Below are 20260 nucleotides of genomic sequence, written 5' to 3' on the forward strand. Positions count from 1 at the left end.
AGTCAGGGTCTCCCTGTAGCCCCAGCTGTCCTGGAACTCACTATGTAGACCAGGCTGGCCTTGAACTCACAGAGATCCGCCTGCCTCTGCCTCCCTGAGTGCTGGGATTAAAGGGGTGCGCCACCACATTCTTTTAGGATCTGACTTGATATGTGCCAGGTTGTAGTTCAGAAATTTTTTTTTAAAGAAAATGATAGTAAAATTAGTAATGATTTGGGACATATGGAACAAAATGGGAAATGGGGAATAGAAAGACTAAAGAGGGTTACATGCACGGTTAACCTATAGATTTCCTTTTTAACTGTTTCCCAAGACTAGTAATGCCAGAGTACCAAATTAACACTTAATCCACTGCAGGTGGCACTTTGTGCGACCACACTCCTTCACAGAGAGGAGTTTGCAGGGAAGTTGTAAAGGCTCAAGACCAGAGCCATAACTTTAAGTATCTTACTTTTAATGTCTAATGCTCCTGAAAGATTATTTGTTCCTAACTACATACCTATTGGTTATGTTTTGTTTTGTTGTTTTAGACAGGGTTTTACTATATAGCCCTGACTGGACTGGAACTCTATATAGACCAGTCTGGCCTCCAACTCAGAGATCTCCCTCCCTTGGCCTCCCAAGTGCTGATATTAAAGGTGTGCTTGGGGTCAGAGAGATGACTCAGTGATTAGAGCACTAGCTGTTCTTGCATAGGACCCGAGTTTAATTCCCAACACCCACATGGAAGCTAACAACCATATTTAACTCCAGTTCCTGGGGCTCCGCCATACTCTGGCCTACACAGGCTTTGCACACTGTGGGTGCCCTTACATACATGCAGACAAATATTCAAACACATTAAATTTTTTTTTAAAAGGTGTGCTCCACCATGCCCTGCCCACAATTGCTATCCTTATTTTCTTGATTCTGCCATGATGAGGCAGGTTATTTGTAGAATGTAGCCCAGGCTGGCTTGAACTGCCATACCTGGCTCCAATTGACTATTCAATTGATTTTTGAAGAAATTTCATACCTACTAGTATCAGAACTATTCATTTTTAACCTTTCCCCAGATTCTCTCATTGTTTTCAAATTTATTGCAGTTGTTCGATCTCTATCTTCTTCCTTACCCTTGTGTACCCCTACACATACACTCACATGCCCACTCACACACATACATGTCCTCAGACATAAAGACCTGCCACTCAAACAATATAGTGTGTCTTTGCAGAGACAAGTACTCTGCCGGGCCAGGAAGCCAGCAGCATAGCACTGCTGTTACCGCACAGATGCCTGTACAAGCGTCTCCAGCGTTTTTAACTTCTGTTATCTCTTTCCTTTATGTTCCTTTTTCCTATTCAGAAACATGCATTGCATTTAGTTGTTGCCCCTTTTCACGTTTCTTTAATCAGTCTTTCTTATGCATTGATGCACAAAACAGTTTTCAAGACCGTACCTCTACAGCATGACCGCAGCCTGGATGCCTCTGCTGTTTCCTTATGACTTAATATAAGCTGTGCACTCCTAGCAGGAGTCTACAGAGATGACTAAATTTGTCTCAGCTAATCATCTCCAAAGTCAGCCTGATAACCTGGTCTTGTAGTTGTTCAGCAGTTCTCTCCATTTTTAAATTGACCATTTTCCTGTGTCATTTTTTCAGTTGTTCATAGAGCAGCTTCATATTCTAATATATTAACATGTCTTTCCTCTTCTAACTTGCATGTCTCAGCCTTAGCGTCATCCTTTATCAGGCACTATAGTGGTGGTGCCAGTGCTGATTATTTGCATTAACTCTCCTTCAGGCTTCAGCACTCTGCTGTAGGAAAAGGGTTTCTTTTTCCCTTGCTTCTGTAAACATGAGTCTGTGTGTTTCTGATTCAATCGCCTATACTTTCTTACTATTATTTATTTTGATGTTCAAAATGTTTCTTAAGTGGGAGACCAGTCCAAGCTGGTACTTCAGCCCATATGTCTGTCACTCACTGAGCATGTCATAACTTGTCACAAGATATTCCAGGCCTAGCTTTTACCCTTTCTGCCTCCATCCCAGAACCAGGCGTTTCTATAGGTATTCCTGCTCCCTTTTACTTGGAAGTGATAGTTAGAACTAATATTAGAGCTCACAGTGCTCCCATTGATAAGAGCGAGTCATTACATGTAGGACCTGTCAGCGGGTACCTCTAGGAAATATTTGTATGATGTATGTATGTGTACACATACACATATCTTTACTGTTTTCTGTATTTCCCTGTGTATATTGTAGAACCATGAGTTCCTATGGATTCCTCCTGCTCCAGTTCTGTTCCTCAGTGTTTTTCATACCTGTATAGATCACTTTTTCCAATTGCTGTAATAGAGACACTGACCCAAGCAATTTATAGAAGGAAGAGTTTATTTGAGCTTACAGTTCCAGTGGAATTACAGTTATCATGGCAGGGAGGCATGGTGGTTGGAGGTGGCTGGCGCAGGAACAGCAGAAGCTAAGCTCTCACATCATGCAGGCACAGGAAGCAAGAGAGCAACCAGATATCTGGCAAGGCTTAAGAACTCTCTCAGCCCACCCCTAGTGATGTGCTTCCTCCAGGATAGCCACACCTTCTAAAACCTCCCAAAACAGCGCCATCATCTGGGGACAAAATGTCCAAATACTTGGAGCCTCTTGGGAACATTTTCATTGAAACCACCACAATACCCTTAACACTTTTGTATTTATAAAACTCATGCCAGTGAGATGGCTCAGTGGGTAAAGACACTGGTTGCCAAGCCTGATGAACAGAGCTTGGTTACTGGACCTATATGGTGATAGGAGGCAACCAACTCCTGCAAGTTATATACTTTGACCTTCAAACTTGCTCTGTGGTGTGTGTGAATGAGTACACATACACACATACAACATAAATGTTTAAAAAGATTTCTCCAGGAGTCAGAAAATGAGCTCCTATTATTATTGACATTTAATTTTCCTCGATCAGTTTGTTTATTTGAGCAGTGTGATTAATGTGTTGGCCAACCATAATACTTGGCTCCTGTCTACTGCTGTTTGTTCATCCCCATTTCATTACCCATGCTAGTGGCCATCATGCCCACTAGCCCATGTCTCTGTGAGGCACCCCACACCTACCCAAGGATGTGAGCATCGTAGTGCTGCCACCATGCAGCTATCTGCCTTCTAAGCCCTAGTACTGACCCCTTTCCTGGGAAGGGCAGGAATTGGGACTGGAAAGGATCCTTGATCCTACAAGTGTTGTATACAAGCACTCAGACTTGCTAATGAGAAAGTTTATTGGTTCTTTGTTTCTAATTGCTATGCAATAAATAAGGTTATAAACTATTAAATACTAGTGTAGTTAGTACTCTATGTAAGGTATTATACTGTCAGTCTCTTGGTTTTTTCCTCCTTTTCCAGACGGAGCTGTAAATATTGCGGTGTCCCAGGTTTTAGGTCTCCACCTTCCTCTTCAAGATTGTACTTCTTGTTCAGCCTAATCTGAAATGGGCTTCTGCAGCTAACTGCTTGTTTGATGTCACTTTGCTGGCTAATGAGACTCTCAGATTTTGTGTCCAAACAGACTTTTCTCACTTCTAATTTGGCTTATTCTAACTCAGTGAATAACACACTAATTGACCTATATATTCAAGCAAAGAATCTTAGAAATCGTAATCAGTGTCTCTGTTTCTCCTCTATGCCCACATCCAATTCACTATCTCTTCTACTTATGCAAGGTGTCCGTCTCCTCCTCTTCATTACCTCTGTCACCACTCTAGTCTAAGACATTTTTCCCTGACTTTTATGTCTTATACCTAATGGTCTTTCCCTTCTGCATCCGTTCATCATGCTGTCCTCAGAATGTTTTCATAATAAGACCACATGACCTTTAGTAGCTTCTTGTGCTTATTCAAACTTCCAAAAAAATTTTTTAAATTATTTTTTTTAATTTTATGTGTATGCCTATATTGCCTGCATGTAGGTAAGTGCACCTGTGTTATGCAGTGCCCATGGAGGTCAGAAGAGGCTGTCAGTTCCCCTGGGACTGGAGTTACGGACAGTTGTTGGCTGCCATGTGGGTGCTGGGATTCAAACCCAGGTCTTCTGCAAGAACAACCAGTGTTCTTAACTGTTAAGTCATCTCGCCAGCCCCTATTCAAACTTCTTACCAGGTGTTAAGAGCCCGTACATTATCTGGCCCCTTGCACCTTCCATGAGCTGGCCTCACTCATCATATCAACTTTCCTGATCCAAGCTTGTCTAAACTTTAATGTAGTAAGCCTCTGATTAGGCATCATCTGACAGTTGAGTGTCTTTTCCCAAAATGTGCTCCTCATTAATTAGATCTTTCTTTCTCAGAAAGTTGGAAGAGTTGTTCAGGCCAGAACCCTAGATGTCATCCTTGTTTCCTCTTTGTTTTGTAACTATATCTAATCCATCAACAAATTTGGCTGGCTTTACCTGTGAAATGTGTTTTGAGTCTATTTATTGTTGTTATCTTAGCTGTAATGCTAGTGAAAGCTGCTGTCCTTTTTCTCCCTGTCACTCACTCGTTTTAGCAGTTGTTTGAGAAAAGTCTCTTCATTGTGATACCTGCACCTTCATTCTGGGCTCAGTATTGTGAACACTGTAGGAACCATTTCCCACAAGTTGTCTACATGTGTGCCATGGCACAGGTACACTCTCCCATCCCTCCATGTAAACAGTAAATAAATGGAATAAAAAAAATTTTTTTCCAGTCTTTTTAAGACAGGGTTTCCCTGTAACCCCAGCTGGCCTGGAACTCACTATGTAGACCATGCTGGCCTGGAACTCACAGAGATCTTCCTGCCTCTGCCTCCCAAGTGCTGGGACTAAAGGTGTGAGCCACCATGCCCAGCTGGAATAAAAATGTTTTAAAAAAGAATATAAATGCTCTAAAAATACTAACCTACAAGCAACACTTACCTCCAGCCTTTCTGTCCTTCAAATTTTGTGTATCCTTCAAGCCACATGGACATTCTCTGCTCCAGCTGTGTCCAGGCTTGCTGTCATTTTCAGGATTTGGCATTCACTGAGTCTGCTTGAATGTTCTACCTTAATATTTTCACATGGAAGCCTCTTTCTTGTCAGATTTGTTCTCAAATGTTGCTCACCTTCACTGGAGAAGTACCTACCACATTCCTCACTCTCACTTTATAGTATTTATCAGCATCAACAGTATCTTTTTATTAACTGCTGTTGAGGACCCAAAACTAAGATACTCTAATAAAAGTACTGCAATGTATTTCCTGCTTATGCTTTTCAGAAATTATGCTCCTTAAGAGAATGATTTGGTTCAAGGCTAGTTGGGCTCTTGATTCTAATAGTCCTTGAAATACCATATATTTTTCTAAAACGGCTTCACCTAAGCTAAGCGCACATTGGTTGTTTTCCTTCACCTGAGCCCACAGTTCTTTTCCTTTCAATCCATTTTTTTTCTGTTTTTCCAGTGTTCCAGCACTGCCTCAACTGGACCTGACTGACAGCGCTGGCATCATTTTCAGTATGCACTTCCTCCAGGCTGGGAGTGCAGCAGCCAGCCCAGATGATGAGGGGGAGCAGGGGCAGGAGTGCAGGCAGACTGGATTGAGGCATTGGCCCTGGAGCTAGGATTTTCAATCACAAGAGAAATCATTTATTAAATATTTAATGCAACACTGCTGTTTAGATGCCCATGATTTCTATTAAAATTTTCTTTTCCTTTGACAGAGTCGCTCCAATAAAGAAGATCCAGAACAGCTGAGATTAAAGCAGAAAGCCAAAGAGGTAGGACTTTCAAGTTACCGTGCTGCTCTTTGAGTTTAAGGGAAGGTTGGCAGCTCTCTCTTGGCAATTAGGTCAGGGTTTATTTTACTATTGCATACCATTTGCAGAAGCCTTGGGGAAGGACAGAAACTGCTGAAGGCAAGGGCAGTACTTCAAATGAGGTCAATGAGTTATGTGCTCTCTTTTTAAAATTTATTTTCAAGGCTTAGGCCTGTCTGGAAATGGCTCTTTGTAAACTGCAGCAATGTACTTGGAGAAATATAGTATGGGATTAAAAAAAAGAAAGAAACTTTGAGATTTAGCATCTGGGACTGTACAATAGGCTACATTTTTTCAGGGTAATTGTTCGTTTTGTAAATCTGATACTGCTTATAATTCTTTGGCTGGGAGGCGGTACTGGGATTTAGTTTTAAATGGAAAATGCCTCTGGCTTTTAATTTTCTGGGCCCAGCAGTTTTCTGTTCTGGAATGGAGCCCTTGTTTCACACAGTTCATGTTTAGCTGCAGGGGTTTTAGTTTATAGCTTAGACTGGTTAAGCTTTTACTCCCAGAGGCCTCTGCATAGCAACTGTAGAAATCAACAAATAAGTTCATTTATGTCTGCAGCCTCCTCTCAGTAGCTGACTTTTTACATTTCCCAATATCCATTTCCTGACTTTTCTAGCCTCAGAGAAAAAAGCTCCACTAATTGGAGCTTATTTTAATTGAGCCTTAATATTGGATCTCACTGGAGTTGCCCCCAGAGCTGCTGAGAACAGAATGAAATGAAAGTACCTAAGGTTGAAGATTTTGTGTGTGTGTGTGTGTGTGTGTGTGTGTGTGTGTGCGTGCGCACGCATGTGCGTGTTTGTGTGAATTTTCACTTGACCCACGAATTTTTTTCCCTCCTGAATAAATCATCAAGCCTGTTCACATTTCTGGTTAAGGATCTGACAGCAGATGATAATAAAGACAATTGAGGTGTGAGACGTGTGATATGGAGCTGAAGAAATTGGTTTCTATAGTTACTTGACTGATTTCATGCAATTTTTAAGCATCTTTGTGCTAAATAAGAATGATTTTCTGAGCAACCTTTTTCCTTAACTGTGCCCCATGAACTATGAAATTTGTTGTTCCTTAGCATTGCACGCTTGGCTCCTAGGTGCCAGCAGCGGTAGGTTATTTATGAATGTTTTAAAGGCCCTTATTGTTTGGATTAATGTAGGAGCTGAGGCAAAACAAATGGAAAACTAGTAAGATTAGAATCAGTGTGTCATATTTTCTTTAACATAGAGAAAAAAAATACATGAACTCTGGGAGAGGGTATCAGGGTTAGGACAAGAAAGGGAGAAACAGAATAATTTTTTAAAAATTAAAAATACTCCTTATTCTAACTTCTTTCCACTAGACATTTTCATCTAACAATATCAACATGAGAACCAGATCTAGCATTAACCCAGCTTGATGATAAGGTTATCAGGAGCTGTGCCACCTGTCAGTGCTTGCAATCCTGGCTGTCCTTGTTTTAATTAAGGACTTTTTGGCACTCATATCTCCTTTGAATTGCATTCTCTTTTTGGAAAGTATCTCTCAGAAAGTTAGAGATCTTACCTTGTTCCTTGATAAATATTTGTATCCTAGATTTGTTGTTTCTTCAACATTGAAATGGGTACTTTTGTTTGATATTTTCAGTGTTGTGTTTATTCCCTGAAGTGAATACATGGACAGAATTTTTCAACAAATGCTGAGGGTTGGGGGGTGGCTTCTCTCGCTGAGAACAGGTGATAGCAAATCTGTCCTTCTCTTTCCCTTTGTACCTCCATTTAGTCTTTCATTTCTTCAAGTGACATTAAAAGAACTCAATGTAATTTCCTTCCAAATTATTTTTAAGGTAGTTTTTTTTTATTAGTTTGAAAGTTGCAGCACCCACATGGCAGCTAAAACTGTCCGTAACTCCAGTTCCAGGGGATCTGATAGCCTCTTCTGTCCTCTGCGGGCATTGCATGACATGGGTGCACTTACCTACATGCAGGCAATACACACATACACATAAAAATAATAAATGAAATATTTGGAAAAAGAAAATTAAATATCATTTTTGTCCTCCTACTTCCTCAAGTGGTAGGGATTTACTGTTCAGAACACTTCCTTTCAGAATCAAAGACATGGAGTGCCATATTTTGATTGTATAAATATTGCCCTACCTTTCTATAGAGTTGAATGATTCTCTTCTATGGGAATTTTTTTTTTTTTTTTTCCCCCCCGGAGCTGAGGACCAAACCCAGGGCCTTGCACTTGCTAGGCAAGCGCTCTACCACTGAGCTAAATCCTAACCCTAGGAAATTTCTAAGGTTATATACTAAAGTTGTAGAAACTCTAATACTTTGATTTTTGATTCTTTTGGTATTCAACTAGGACCTTTTCTTTGATTAACTGTGAAGGTTAACCCTGATTCTCATGGTTATTTGATTAGAACTGCTTTGCTTTCCCTTTCTAGGTAGTATAGAAATATAGAACTCCAAAAGAAGGATTTAGAAAAGTAGACTTTGTTTTTGTTGGGAAATGTTTTAGTAGTGGTATTTATCATATGCTTGAAATCATACCTGAATTCTGATTTTCATAATTGTTGTTCTAAATTGTTAGAAACTATTGTTTGGATATTGATAGTGTCCTGGGATTCCCTTTTTCATAACACAGTTTTAGAAGCTGTTTATTTTTATTTATTTACTTTTGTTTTTTTTGAAACAGGTTTTCCCTATAGCTCCATCTGGCCTGGAACTCACTATATAGACCAGGCTGTCCTTGGACTCACAGAAATCCACCTGCCTCTGTCTCCCAAGTGCTGGGAGTACAGGCATGTGCCACCACGCTTGGCAGAAGCTGTTTATTCCTTTAAATTTTGATTATATGAACCAATGATGGTTAAACTGGGAGGTTTTTATGACATATCTAATAATTGCTTTTCATTTACCATTCTGACTTCAACTTCTGACATTCTCATTTGGCTGCCTTTGGGTTTGCCTGTGTGACTTCTGCTGTATCCTGTTCACACTGACTTGACAGGTTTCTGCCCAAAAACCTTATTGTTGCCTGGTAAAATATCTGGAGCTAGCCCTCTCATTCAGGCATTTTACTTAATAATAACACTGGAGAGATGGCTCAGCAGTTAAGAGCATTGACTGCTCTTGCAGAGGACCCGGGTTCAATTCCCAACACCCACATGGTGGTTACGAACCTTCCTTAACTCTAGTTGCAGGGGAATCCAAAGCCCTCTTCTGACCTCCATGGCATTGCACGACATGGGTGCACTCACATACATGCAGGCAATATACTCTTACACATAAAATAAAAATAATAAAATATTAAAAAAAATATGCCAGTTGTGGTGACGCATGCCTTTAATCCCAGCAGAGGCAGGTGGATCGTTGTGAGTTCAGGTCAGCTGGGACTGCAAGGAGACCCTGTCTCAAAAAGACAAAAAAATAAATAAATAAGGCCAACCTGGTCTACATAGTGAATTTCAGGCCAGCTGGGGCTGCAGGGAGACCCTGCCTCAAAAAGACCCCCCCCCAAAAAAAACCCAAAAAACAAACAAAAACAAAAAAAAACACTTCACACCTATATTTTTTCTAATTTTGTAGATACTCTTCCTAAAATGTAAATGATATCATTCTTCCATTTCACATTCTGTTTGTAAAGGCTTAAAACACATTGCCAGTTGCCAGATTCCAACTTCAAACAGGCAGGCACAGCTCTGCTTAGTGCAGCTGAAAACTTGTCTGAAATTTGTTGTGTGTAGATTTACTTCACTCTTGCCTTCAATGTTTTCCCTTCTTACCACATCATCCAGAATACCCCAGACCAAGCCATCTGACCTTGCAGTTCAAGCATCCTGATTTCTTAAAGGGTTTTTAAAATACATTTATGATCCCTATTTCCTTTTGAATTTCTTTTTTCTCCTTTGAGAAATGAGTTCCATGCATCTGTACAAAGTGAGACAAAGAATTAATTTACTTTCTAACAATTCTTGACATTCTCACTTTCATTTTAAAATCATGTGTGCTGGTGCACTGACTGCATAGCAACCTGTGGGATGCAATCAGTGCTGTGACTATTCTGAATCAAAACCCTGTGTAGACTATGTGCAGCTAATGAAGTGCTGACTCATGAAGCCTTATCACTGGGTACAGACTGCGTTTTGTGTATTTTTGTTCTGTTTTGTTTTGTTGTCTTTTTGAGATAGGGTCTCCCTCTAGCACCACCTGGCCTAGAACTTACTATGTAGACCAGGCTGGCCTCAAACTCACAGAGATCTGCCTGCATTTTCCTCCCGCGTGCTGAGATTGAAGATATTTTGTCTTTTTTTTTTTTTTTTTTTTTTTTAAGACAGATCTTTACTCTGTAGCCTAGGCTACCTTGGAACTGGGACTCAAGATCATCCTGCCTTAGTCTCCCACCCAAGTGCTAGGATTATAAGAGTGAACCACCATGCCCAGCATCAATGATTTTTTTTTTTTTGAAGACAGCATCTCTATATACAGCTCTGTATACATTCCATATACATTCCCTTTAACTGATGATCAGCGAAGGCTAAATTAAAGCTTTGTGATTTGGCAATCTGAGATTTAGAATCTTGCACTGACAACACAACATTCAGTTACCATCCAATAATCCTTCTGCAGTAAGTTTCTCTTGGGACCAGGAAAGTTACATAAAAGTTTTTGATTTCTTCTTACAAAAGACTGTCATTGGCAGTGGACATTCATCAGAAGGATGCATATATCCTTAATTTTGAGATGTACAGTCTATGAATCTTGACAAAGGTAGGTACATATCATAAAAGACATAGGCGTGATGTAGAAGCTAGCAATTTTGAATTCTATATTCAGCCTTCTGTGTAACTAGAGCTCACTGTAGGTATCGTACTTTACCTCTGTGAACTTACTATAGTGTTGTTTTTTTTTTTTAACTACAGTGTTTTTGTACTTAAATCTAGCATGCCTGTTTTGCTTATAATAAAAGGCAGTCATAATTTAGGGAAAGATGGAGTATAAAAGTCTTAAAACAAACATTAGTCATGGGAGCATTTTAGACAAATGCCATCAAACTCTTAGCATTAGGTTTGAGACTAGCCATGGGTATTTTATTTAACTTCCCCCAGAAGACCCAAAAGAAAAGGAAAAAAGAGTGTAAAGGTAAGCACAGGGAGGGGAGAATCAAAGACTTGCTATTTAGAATAAATTAGGAAACCATAATACATTTTAAGTAGTTTCTGAGTATTTTAAGGGAAGGATGCCCATATCTCTAGTTGTTGGAGTTCTTTTCTCTGTAAAACAACTTAACGAAGAAAGGGTATATTTCTGGCCCCTGGATTCAGAGGTTCTAGTCTAAAGGACCCATTGCTTCTGAACCTCTGGCAAGATAGACATCATGGTGGCATGGACATATGGTAGAGGCCACCTGGCCATGCAGACTGGGAGCAGAGCATGAGAGGGAGAGTTCCAAGACAGCCTCAAACCCCAAGGACAAGCTTACAGCCTACAATTGGGTCCCACCCCCTAAAGTTTCCAGAACCCCCCATAATACTGCCATCAGCTAGGGACTGCCTCACCCCAATACATTAGATACTTTGTATCTGAACCATTCCTAATTGAGATTTTGAGAAGTATATTTTTCTTGAAAATAGATATTTAAGTTATTAGAGATTTTTTTTGTTTTTTTGTTTTTTAAAAAATTTGTCTTATTTTGGTCACAGATAAAATACCTGGGAGAAACAACTTAAGAGAGGAAAGCTTATGTGGGCTCATGGTCCTAGAGGTGTCAGTCCATGGTGGCTCCATTGCTTTAGGCTTCTGACAAGGCAGAAACATCATGGTGGAAGGCATGTGGCTGAAAGCTGCTTGCTTCATGGCTGCCATGAAAGGGGACACAGATACAGAAAGACCGAGGGCAAGATCTGTGCTCCCAAGGCATACCCTCATTGACCTGCTTCCTCCAGTCAAGTCTCACTAGTTTTCTACCACCTCTCAGTAATACCTGCATATTATGAACTCCTCAGTGAGTTAATATTAGGTCAAAGTCCTCATGATCCAGTTACCTCTCCATGATCCACCAGCTGGGGGCCCAGCCTTCAGCATGTGAGTCCTTGGAGGAATCCTTCATATTTAACAGCCACAATAGGGGTAGATGAGAGGGAATAATAAGAGAGAAGAGTGTATTTAAACACCAAGGGTCCCAAGTGGTCTGAATAGTACCCTGATACCACAAGAACTTTACTTGGTGGTAAAGAGTTTAAAAAAGAATTTATGTGGTAGAATGCCAGCCTGGTACTGTCTTTGAGGTCTTGAAAAGGATGTCATGTTTCCATTGCTATTTCCTTGAACTTGATTGAAGTAAGTGATAATGGGGTTTGTTTTGTTTTGCTTTAGTGTAATTTGCTTCTTGGCTTCCTTTGGTTTAAAACTCACCTGTTAATCTTTAATGATTTTTTTTTCCTGTATGCTTATTTTGAAGTATAATATTTTAGGATTTCATCTTACTTTCCTTGTTAATTTAGTACCTTCCACAATAATTCAAAAGTGATTGTAAGTTTTATCGAGAAATTCAGTTTGGTCAATTATTTTTTTCCACAGTATATCTAAAATTTAATTAAGTCTTTATTGTTTTCAGTGTTTTTCTAGTGTTTAGTGTTAGGGTTTTATTGTTATATTTATATATTCTTAGCTTTCTTTGTAGAATCTTAGAATGTTCTTAATTCTTTGTGCTTAATTGAAGATAGTTGTGTATTTTATTCCTAAATTTTACTCTGAAATCCCCATTAGTGTCATGTTCTGATTTTCATCTTTACCAACAGCACACTCAAACCTTGGAAAGATACAAACTTACCTTTTAGTGCGCTCTCTCTCTCTCTCTCTCTCTCTCATCTTTTCAGACAGGGTCTCCCTGTGGCCCCAGCTGGCCTGGAACTCACAGAGATCTGCCTGCTTCTGCCTCCCAAGTGCTGGAACTAAAGGGTAGTGCCACCATGCCTCACCCTTTTCCCTTTTTTGTCTTTTTTTTCCTGGTTTTGGAGATGACTCATTTGTATCTCACTATTACATTGCAAACCACTGTAGCAAAATCCAACCGAAGATGACAGGACTGCATCTTTCTGGTTCCCTTGTTCTGAAGGACAGGTGTGCTGCTGTTATTTGTACCTTCTATGCCCTCATCTCCTCCCCATCCTGCACCCCTGTCCCCCAAACTTGACTTCCTTAAGCATGACACACTTGGATTTCCCATACTCTTGGTATCCTTCCTCTAAAATTGTATCTGTCTGCCTGGGCATTAGCTAATAAGAAGCTCAGTAACTTTTCATGTAGCTCCTGATTCTATCTAGTTTTTTTGGTTTATGTTTTCATTAACTTTATCTTCGTTCCTGAAAATTATGAGCTTAACATTAAGAATTATCTCTGAACATTACCTGCAAGAGCTTGTATGATCTATAATGTAATCTTTGAGCTTTGTCTGTGGGGACTGATTAGATGCTATATTTCTAAGAATTGTGCTTAAAAATAAAGAGACAGGAACTGAACAGGAGTGAAAGCATTCAGTCTTGCTCTGTTGCTTCCTCAGACACGGACTTGACCTTTTGTGGACCTCGGCTGCAGAGAAGCAATGATAAGAGGAATGCACGTTTCTTTCTGGGTGTCCATTTGCTGTGAAGGAAGGAGTGAGACTATTAAAGAGAATTCATTTGAAACAAAGTGTATATTGGTGGTGCAGAGTAGCATGCAGGTTTATATTTTATCACACTGAGGCTAGTTATAACAGAAACCTATTGTTAAGAGTTCTAAACTCCATTTTAAAGGATGCCAGTTATGAGTTAATACACTGTACCATCTCTCTACTGAGTATATCTATAAAACCTGGGTGGAAAGCATGGAGGGTCTTGAAAAGTAAACAGTGAGCACATGGGGATTGTGAGAATTCAGAAGACTGCTAAACCTGTGGTGAGTTTGCCGTCCTTTTGCCCTCCCTCCTTCACCCCCCACCCCGTGACTTTATCCACAAGTGGACATAACCAAAAGGCAGCTCCAAGGAACCCCAAGTTACTAGGAGGCTAGAGAAGCTGGGGAAGCAACCTCTTGGCCTTGTTATAAAACTTTAGGCCCCCTCCTTAGCTACACATCTGTCATAGGTATAGCTGATTCTGATGAGTGTACTGAAGACTGTAAGAACTGAACCATCCAACAACCCGATCAGGTCCCAGACTGAATGATGCACAGTGGGGACAGAGCCACATGGCATTGCAAAAACTTGAAAATGGAACTGACTTTGGAGCCACAAACAACAGAAGTCACATTGGAACCTGTGCTCTGAACCTGTCAACTATATGGGAACACAGAAATACCAATAGTTAAAGAATTTAAAGATGATACAGTCTCCTAATTTTCAGAATATTCAGTGTATAATTCAGAATATTTAGAGACTGTCAGAATGGGTGAAAAAGCTATGAATATATCTGTCTATAAGAAACTCAATTCAAATATGAGTTGAAGAGATAGCTCATTCAGTGAAAGGCTTACCTTGTAAGCACGGGGAGTTTGATCCCTAGAACCCATGTAAAAATGTGAGGCATACTTGCATACTTGCATACTTGTGGTGGCGCAGGCCTTTAATCCCAGCAGAGGCAGGCAGATCTCTGTGAGTTCAAGGCAAGCCTGGTCTACCTAGTGAGTTCCAGGACAGCTGGGGCTACAGGGAGACAAAAAAAAATTTAAAAAAGACAAAAAAAAATAAAAGCCAGGCATGATAGCAGGCACTTGTAATTCTAGGACTGGGGAGGTGGCAACAGGAGGATTGCTGGGGCTAGCTAGCCTGCTAGTGAGTTTCTAGCCTACTGATGAGTTCCAGCTAGTGAGAAACTCTCATAAGAAGTAGTGCTAGTTTAGTTCCTGAGGATAACACCCAGTGTTGTCCTGTGGCCCCTGCATGCACTTCACATGCAGGCGCACAGATGTGTGTGCATACATTTTTTTTTAAAAAAGGCTGAGCACATTAAAAAAAAATGTGTGCATATATATTTTTTAAAAGGCTGAATTCAAATGCAGTGACATAATTGGTGTAAAATCTTTAAAAATAGGGAAAATGATTATATTAGAAAAGAAGAAAGGCCTCAATAGGTGTGTAAGCTGAGTCTTGAAATCCCAGCATTCAGAAGATTGCCGAGTTCAAGGCTGTTTTGGACTACACAGTGAGTTCTAGGACAGTCTGGGCTATAGAGGGAGACCTTGTCTCTAAAGCAAAACAAAAACCAAAATGAAGGAGGAGAAATCAGCTAGAAATATGGAGAAAATACACTGAAACCAAAGCTGCTTGTTTGGTAAAATTGCTAAATATTTACTAAGTCTAAGAGGAAAATAGACACACCATTGATATCAAGAATAAAAGGTAGGGTGTACTACTACAGACCCTACCCTGCAGGTATCAGAAGGATGAAAAGATAATAAAAACTGCATAGACTTTGGCAATTTACATGAAGTTAACAATCTCAAAAATCACAAGCTATACAGTCTTGGCCAAGGTGAAATAGATAACCTCAGTAGTTCTATAATTCTTAAGTAAATTGAATTAGTACTAACTGCCCAAGTGCAGGCTATTTTACTTTGTAAATTCTACCAAATATCTAAAGAATTGATACCGCTTTTACACAATCTCTTCCAGAAAAGAGAAGCAATAGGAAAATTTCCAGTTCATTTAATGAGACTAGCATAACCTTGGTAACCCAAACCAGAAGGATACTACAAAGCAAATCAGTGTCTTTCATGGTGACATCAACAACATAATCACTATCAAATCTAATAACATTTAAAAGAATAATGGACCCCATACCATGTAGCAACAACCCTAGAAATGCTAAGTGGTTTTGCTATTTGATATACTCTATGACATGAATATTCCTAAGGGAAAGCTATATGATCATAACAATCAAGAAATTTTTGTTGAAACTTGCAATGGTTTTTTCAATCTTCTAATACTCTAGGTTTTTTTGTTTTGTTTTGAAAGAAGTTTCTCCATGTTGGCCAGGTTACCCTAAAATTCATGATATCAAACAATTCTTGTGTTTTAGCTTTTCTCATTTTTTTCTCCCCCACTTTTTCTGGTTGTGTCTGGTTTCTTTGTTTTATGGTAGCATTTTTTTTTAGAAAATTTGTTGTAACTATATGGCCAACTAAAACTGGACAGTTTAAATTTTCATTTTTCAAAATTTGCTGAAAAATTATATGTGAAGGTCAGAGAACCCAAGTTTTATTTGTACAATCAGTTAAAAAACCTTTTATTTGATATAATTGTCTTGAAGATAGCATATCTCTACAGGGAAGGGCTTTAAAATATTTTTATTTGATTTGTGCTGCAGGGTAGATTAAGTAAAATTGGTCTTTTTGTCACCTGGAAGTTCTGGATTGTGGCAGTAACAGACTGTTAACTATGGTTTTTATTAAAAAGGCCAGCAACAAAAAACTTTACACATCTGAAAACATTTTTCTAACAATTTGTTTATAAGAAAACCGACTTTGAAAGAAGGATTCCTGTCCTGTAGTTTGTGGAGCAAATAGAAAATGGTTCTTTGTTTGCTTTCTTTGATTAATAGTTGTCTAAATATGATTATGCTGGTATATCAATACCTTACGGTGGTAGGCTTGTATTCAATAAGATTTTATTTTCTATGGTTCTGGAAGCTAGGAAGTCTTAAGATTAAGATGCAGGCTGATTTGGTGTCTGATGAGGACCTTGTGTTTTCACATAGTAGAAAGATAGGAGTCTCTTTTCCTTCATGAGGGCACTAATCCCATTTTTGAGTGCTTCACCCTGCCCCCTGACCTAATTTCCCCAAAGGATTGTCATCTTGGGGGTTAAGAGGGCAGACACAACACAATTATACAGCTCTTGCTTCAGATTTTACTAAAGGCTCACCTGTGACTTACTGTCTTTTCCATTATGTCTATAATATAAACATAAATGATACAGACTGAAGTGATGAAATGAGATGCCTGCATTCCTCCTCCTGTTTTTTGTCCCATTTTGAAGAATAGGCTGTGTGTAGACCAGTCTAGCCCCGAACTTCCCTATCTTTCCTCAACCTCTCAAGTACATGTCTTTTTATTCCATAGTAACTCCTTGAGACTGATCACTTCACTGTACAAAGTATTTTCGTCCTATTCATCCTGCTCTTTTTTAATAGCCTGTGTTTGAAATTTTTATAGTGCTCTTTTGAAAGAATCTTTCCAGTGAATCTCTCTCTCAGCTAACTGACTTGATCCAGTTTAAGTATCTGAATCTCATTCAGCATCAACAGCTTCCCTCTTTGTCTTCTGTAGTAAGACTCTGATGAAAACTGAACATTTGCTCTTCTAGAAGAACTGAAGGGCCTGTGCAATGCCCTTTTATTTTTACTTTGTCTCTGTAACAGCATATAAATATTTTTTCACACTTCTTTGATGAAATGCTTTTTCATGAGACATATTTCATGGACATTCCTCTGTACTGTTGCCCAAAGACTGAAAAATTGTACCTGGTAGCTTTACTCATTCCAGACAGAGATCTACATCACTTTCCATTTTTGCCATGAAGAAACAGAGTCCATGATTTCTATTTGCAAATGTTTGTAATGAGAACATTTGGCTCTGACCGCTGTTTCTATCACTTATTTGTGTGATTTTATGAAGTTGTCCCAAACTCTTAGAGCCTCGCTGTGTAATTTCTCTGTTAGAGCAGTCGATGAATAATACCCTTTCAGTGTGGCTGTGAGAGTTAACAAGAGTAATGTGTAAACCATATGGCATAGTACAACTCTGTTCTGTAATGTGAAAAAGCTGCTGATTTTCTTTTAATCTGAACAGGATAACTGGTTTGGCCAATCTCTTTCCAACTTGCTGTTCAAGTTTTTCTCTAGGCATTTCTTCTTTTTTTTGGGTGGGGGTATTGAGACAGGGTCTCCCTGTAGCCTCCGCTATGTGGACAAGGCTGGCCTCTATAGCACAGAGATCTGCCTACCTTTGCTTCCTGAGTACTGGCTTTAAAGGCGTGGCCACCACACCTGGCTCTGCAGGCTTTTCTTACTTATATTTAAACTAGGAAGAAATTATGCCTAATGCCTTTCTTGTCTTCTGCTGCTGCTTGTACTTCCCCTTCCTGTCTCTTCTGTTCATAGATTAAAGAAGTCTGTGGATTAGTGGAGTCAAGACACCAATAAACATGCCCTTAATCTAATATTTATTTTATACTATAATAATGTGTAAACCACATGGCATAGTACAGCTCTGTATTTGGGGATCTGAGCATCTGTGTAACTTTCTTTTTCCTCATCTTCTAGTTACAGCAATTGGAGCTTGCCCAGATGCAGCACAGAGATGCCAATCTCACAGCTCTTGCAGCTATTGGACCAAGGAAGAAGAGACCACTAGACTCAGGAAATGAGGTACTGACACAGTGTTTGTTGCTTTACGTTTAATGTCAAGAAAGGAAGTGGAAAAGGAACAAAGACAAGAGACATGGAACTAGTGTATCCTGATCTACACACTACTATGTTGTTCTTAGAGTTCTTCCTGGTCAATTTTATAAAAATCTTCTATTTTGATAGGTTTTTAATACATGTATACTCTTGAGCCCTGGGTGTTTTGTTTTTGTTTGTTTGTTTGTTTTTCTCTTTTTGAGGAATGGTTTTCCTGTAGCCCCAGCTGGCCTGGAACTCCAGAGATCCACCTGCCTCTGCCTCCTGAGTGTTGGGATTAAAGGTGTGTAGCACCACACCCAGCCTTGAACCCTATTCTTACCACCTTTTCTAGCCCCCATCTCCAGGTATGTTGAGTATCACCATTATAGTTTTTAAATCTCTGTGTATTCTTTCTAACATTCTATAACATTTAATTTTTCTTGTTTTATATGTATGAGTGTATTGCCTGTATGTTCGTAAGTGAACCCGTATGGTTCAGTGCCTGTGGAGGTCAGAAAAGGGCATCAAATCCCCTGAAACAAACGGTTGTTAGCTGCCATGTGGGTGCTGGGACCCCAATCCAGGGAGTCTGCAAGAGCAGCCAGTCCTCTTAACCACTGAGCCATCTTTCCAGCCCCACTTTCTAAATATTTTAAATAGATTTATTTCTAATTATGTGTATCTCTGCGTAGGGGTATATACATGTTAGTTCAGATGCCTGTGGAGGCCAGAAGAGAGTATTGGATCCCCTGGAATTGGGTTTACAGTTGTTTGTGAGCTACCTGGACATGCTTGCTGGGAACCAAACTCAGGTCCTGTGCGTGAGCAGTATGTGCTCTTAATGTCTGAGCCATCTTTCTAAGCCCCTTTACAGCACTTTGTGTAATTTCCCTTCTGTTTGTCTAAACCTGGCTCATCTTCTAAGACCGCATCTGCCCGTATTTCTGAGCAAAATGTATTCACACGACTTAATTATTCTTTTTTTTTTTTTTTTTTTTTTTTTTTTTTTGTCTTTTTGAGACAGGGTCTCCCTGTAGCCCCATTTGGCCTGGAACTCACTATGTAGACCAAGCTAGCCTTGAACTCACAGAGATCTACCTGGCTCTATCTTATTCTTTCTTAAATGCTATTTTAAAAATTTATTTTGTACGTATTTGTGTATGTGAGTGCAGGTGTATATGCATGCCAGAGCGTATACATGGACGCCAGAGAACAACTTCAGTTCTTGCCTTCTCCCTTGTTGAGGTTGGGTCTTGTTTCTGTTGCTGCATTGTATACTCCAGGCCAGCTGGAGTTTCCAGATGAATCTCCTGTCTCCACCTCCCTCTTTCCATAGGAGTGCTGGGATTACAAACTCAGAACATCTTATCCTATTTTGTTTTGTTTTGTTTTTGGATTTTGGGTTTTTTAAAATGTGGGTTCTGGGGCTTGAACTCAATTCTCAGGCTTGTTAGTAAGTCTGCTAAGCCATCTCACAGGCTCTGACTTATTCTGGATACTTTTTCTTTCAGATTATAAACTTTTTCTGTAACAATTATTATTAGTTTTTTCTTCTTATAAGTAGGCCTTCATAGTATTTTTCCTTTTGTGCCAAGAATATTTTAAGCTTTTCCACCCTCATAGTTATTGTGTATAGTATTGTAACTCATTTGAAAATGTTCAAGTTTCTGGCCTACTTTTCTAGTAACATTATACAACAAATTTTGTTAAATGTTTGCCTTATCAGAACTCATTATAGTAACTTGGTGTAGGTAAGCTTTCTAAATTTGGGCAAGTTCCTTAAACCTCATTCCTCAATTATTCCAGTAGGTAAAGAGTTTAACCCTGGCCTTAAAATGCAAAGGAAGAGTTTAACCCTGGCCTTAAAATGCAAAGGATTGGTTTTATGTAAATTACTTTATGTAAATTCCTACCCTTAAGAAAGTGCTTATAGTTTATCTTTGTCATGATAGTAATAATACTGTTGTTTCAGACCTAATGACCTAATGAGAATTTGAATTCCTAACCACTAAATTCTCTAGGGTTTCACTTTTGTCTCATTTGAGTTTATT

General features: G+C 39.3%; 1 protein-coding gene across 1 annotated transcript in view; it reads left to right on the plus strand.

Annotated features, from left to right (window-relative positions):
* Taf4b (TATA-box binding protein associated factor 4b) overlaps positions 1–20260 on the plus strand; it is a 93413-nt gene that overhangs the window by 57862 nt on the left and 15291 nt on the right. Inside the window, exons 12-13 of the mRNA XM_017801803.2 lie at positions 5699–5755; positions 18090–18194. Coding sequence (XP_017657292.1) covers positions 5699–5755; positions 18090–18194 — 162 coding nt within the window. The remainder of the gene's footprint in view (positions 1–5698; positions 5756–18089; positions 18195–20260) is intronic.

The sequence above is a fragment of the Nannospalax galili genome, unplaced genomic scaffold, assembly GCF_000622305.1.
Source record: "Nannospalax galili isolate Female #2095 unplaced genomic scaffold, S.galili_v1.0 scaffold162, whole genome shotgun sequence".
Taxonomy (NCBI): Eukaryota; Metazoa; Chordata; class Mammalia; order Rodentia; family Spalacidae; genus Nannospalax; species Nannospalax galili.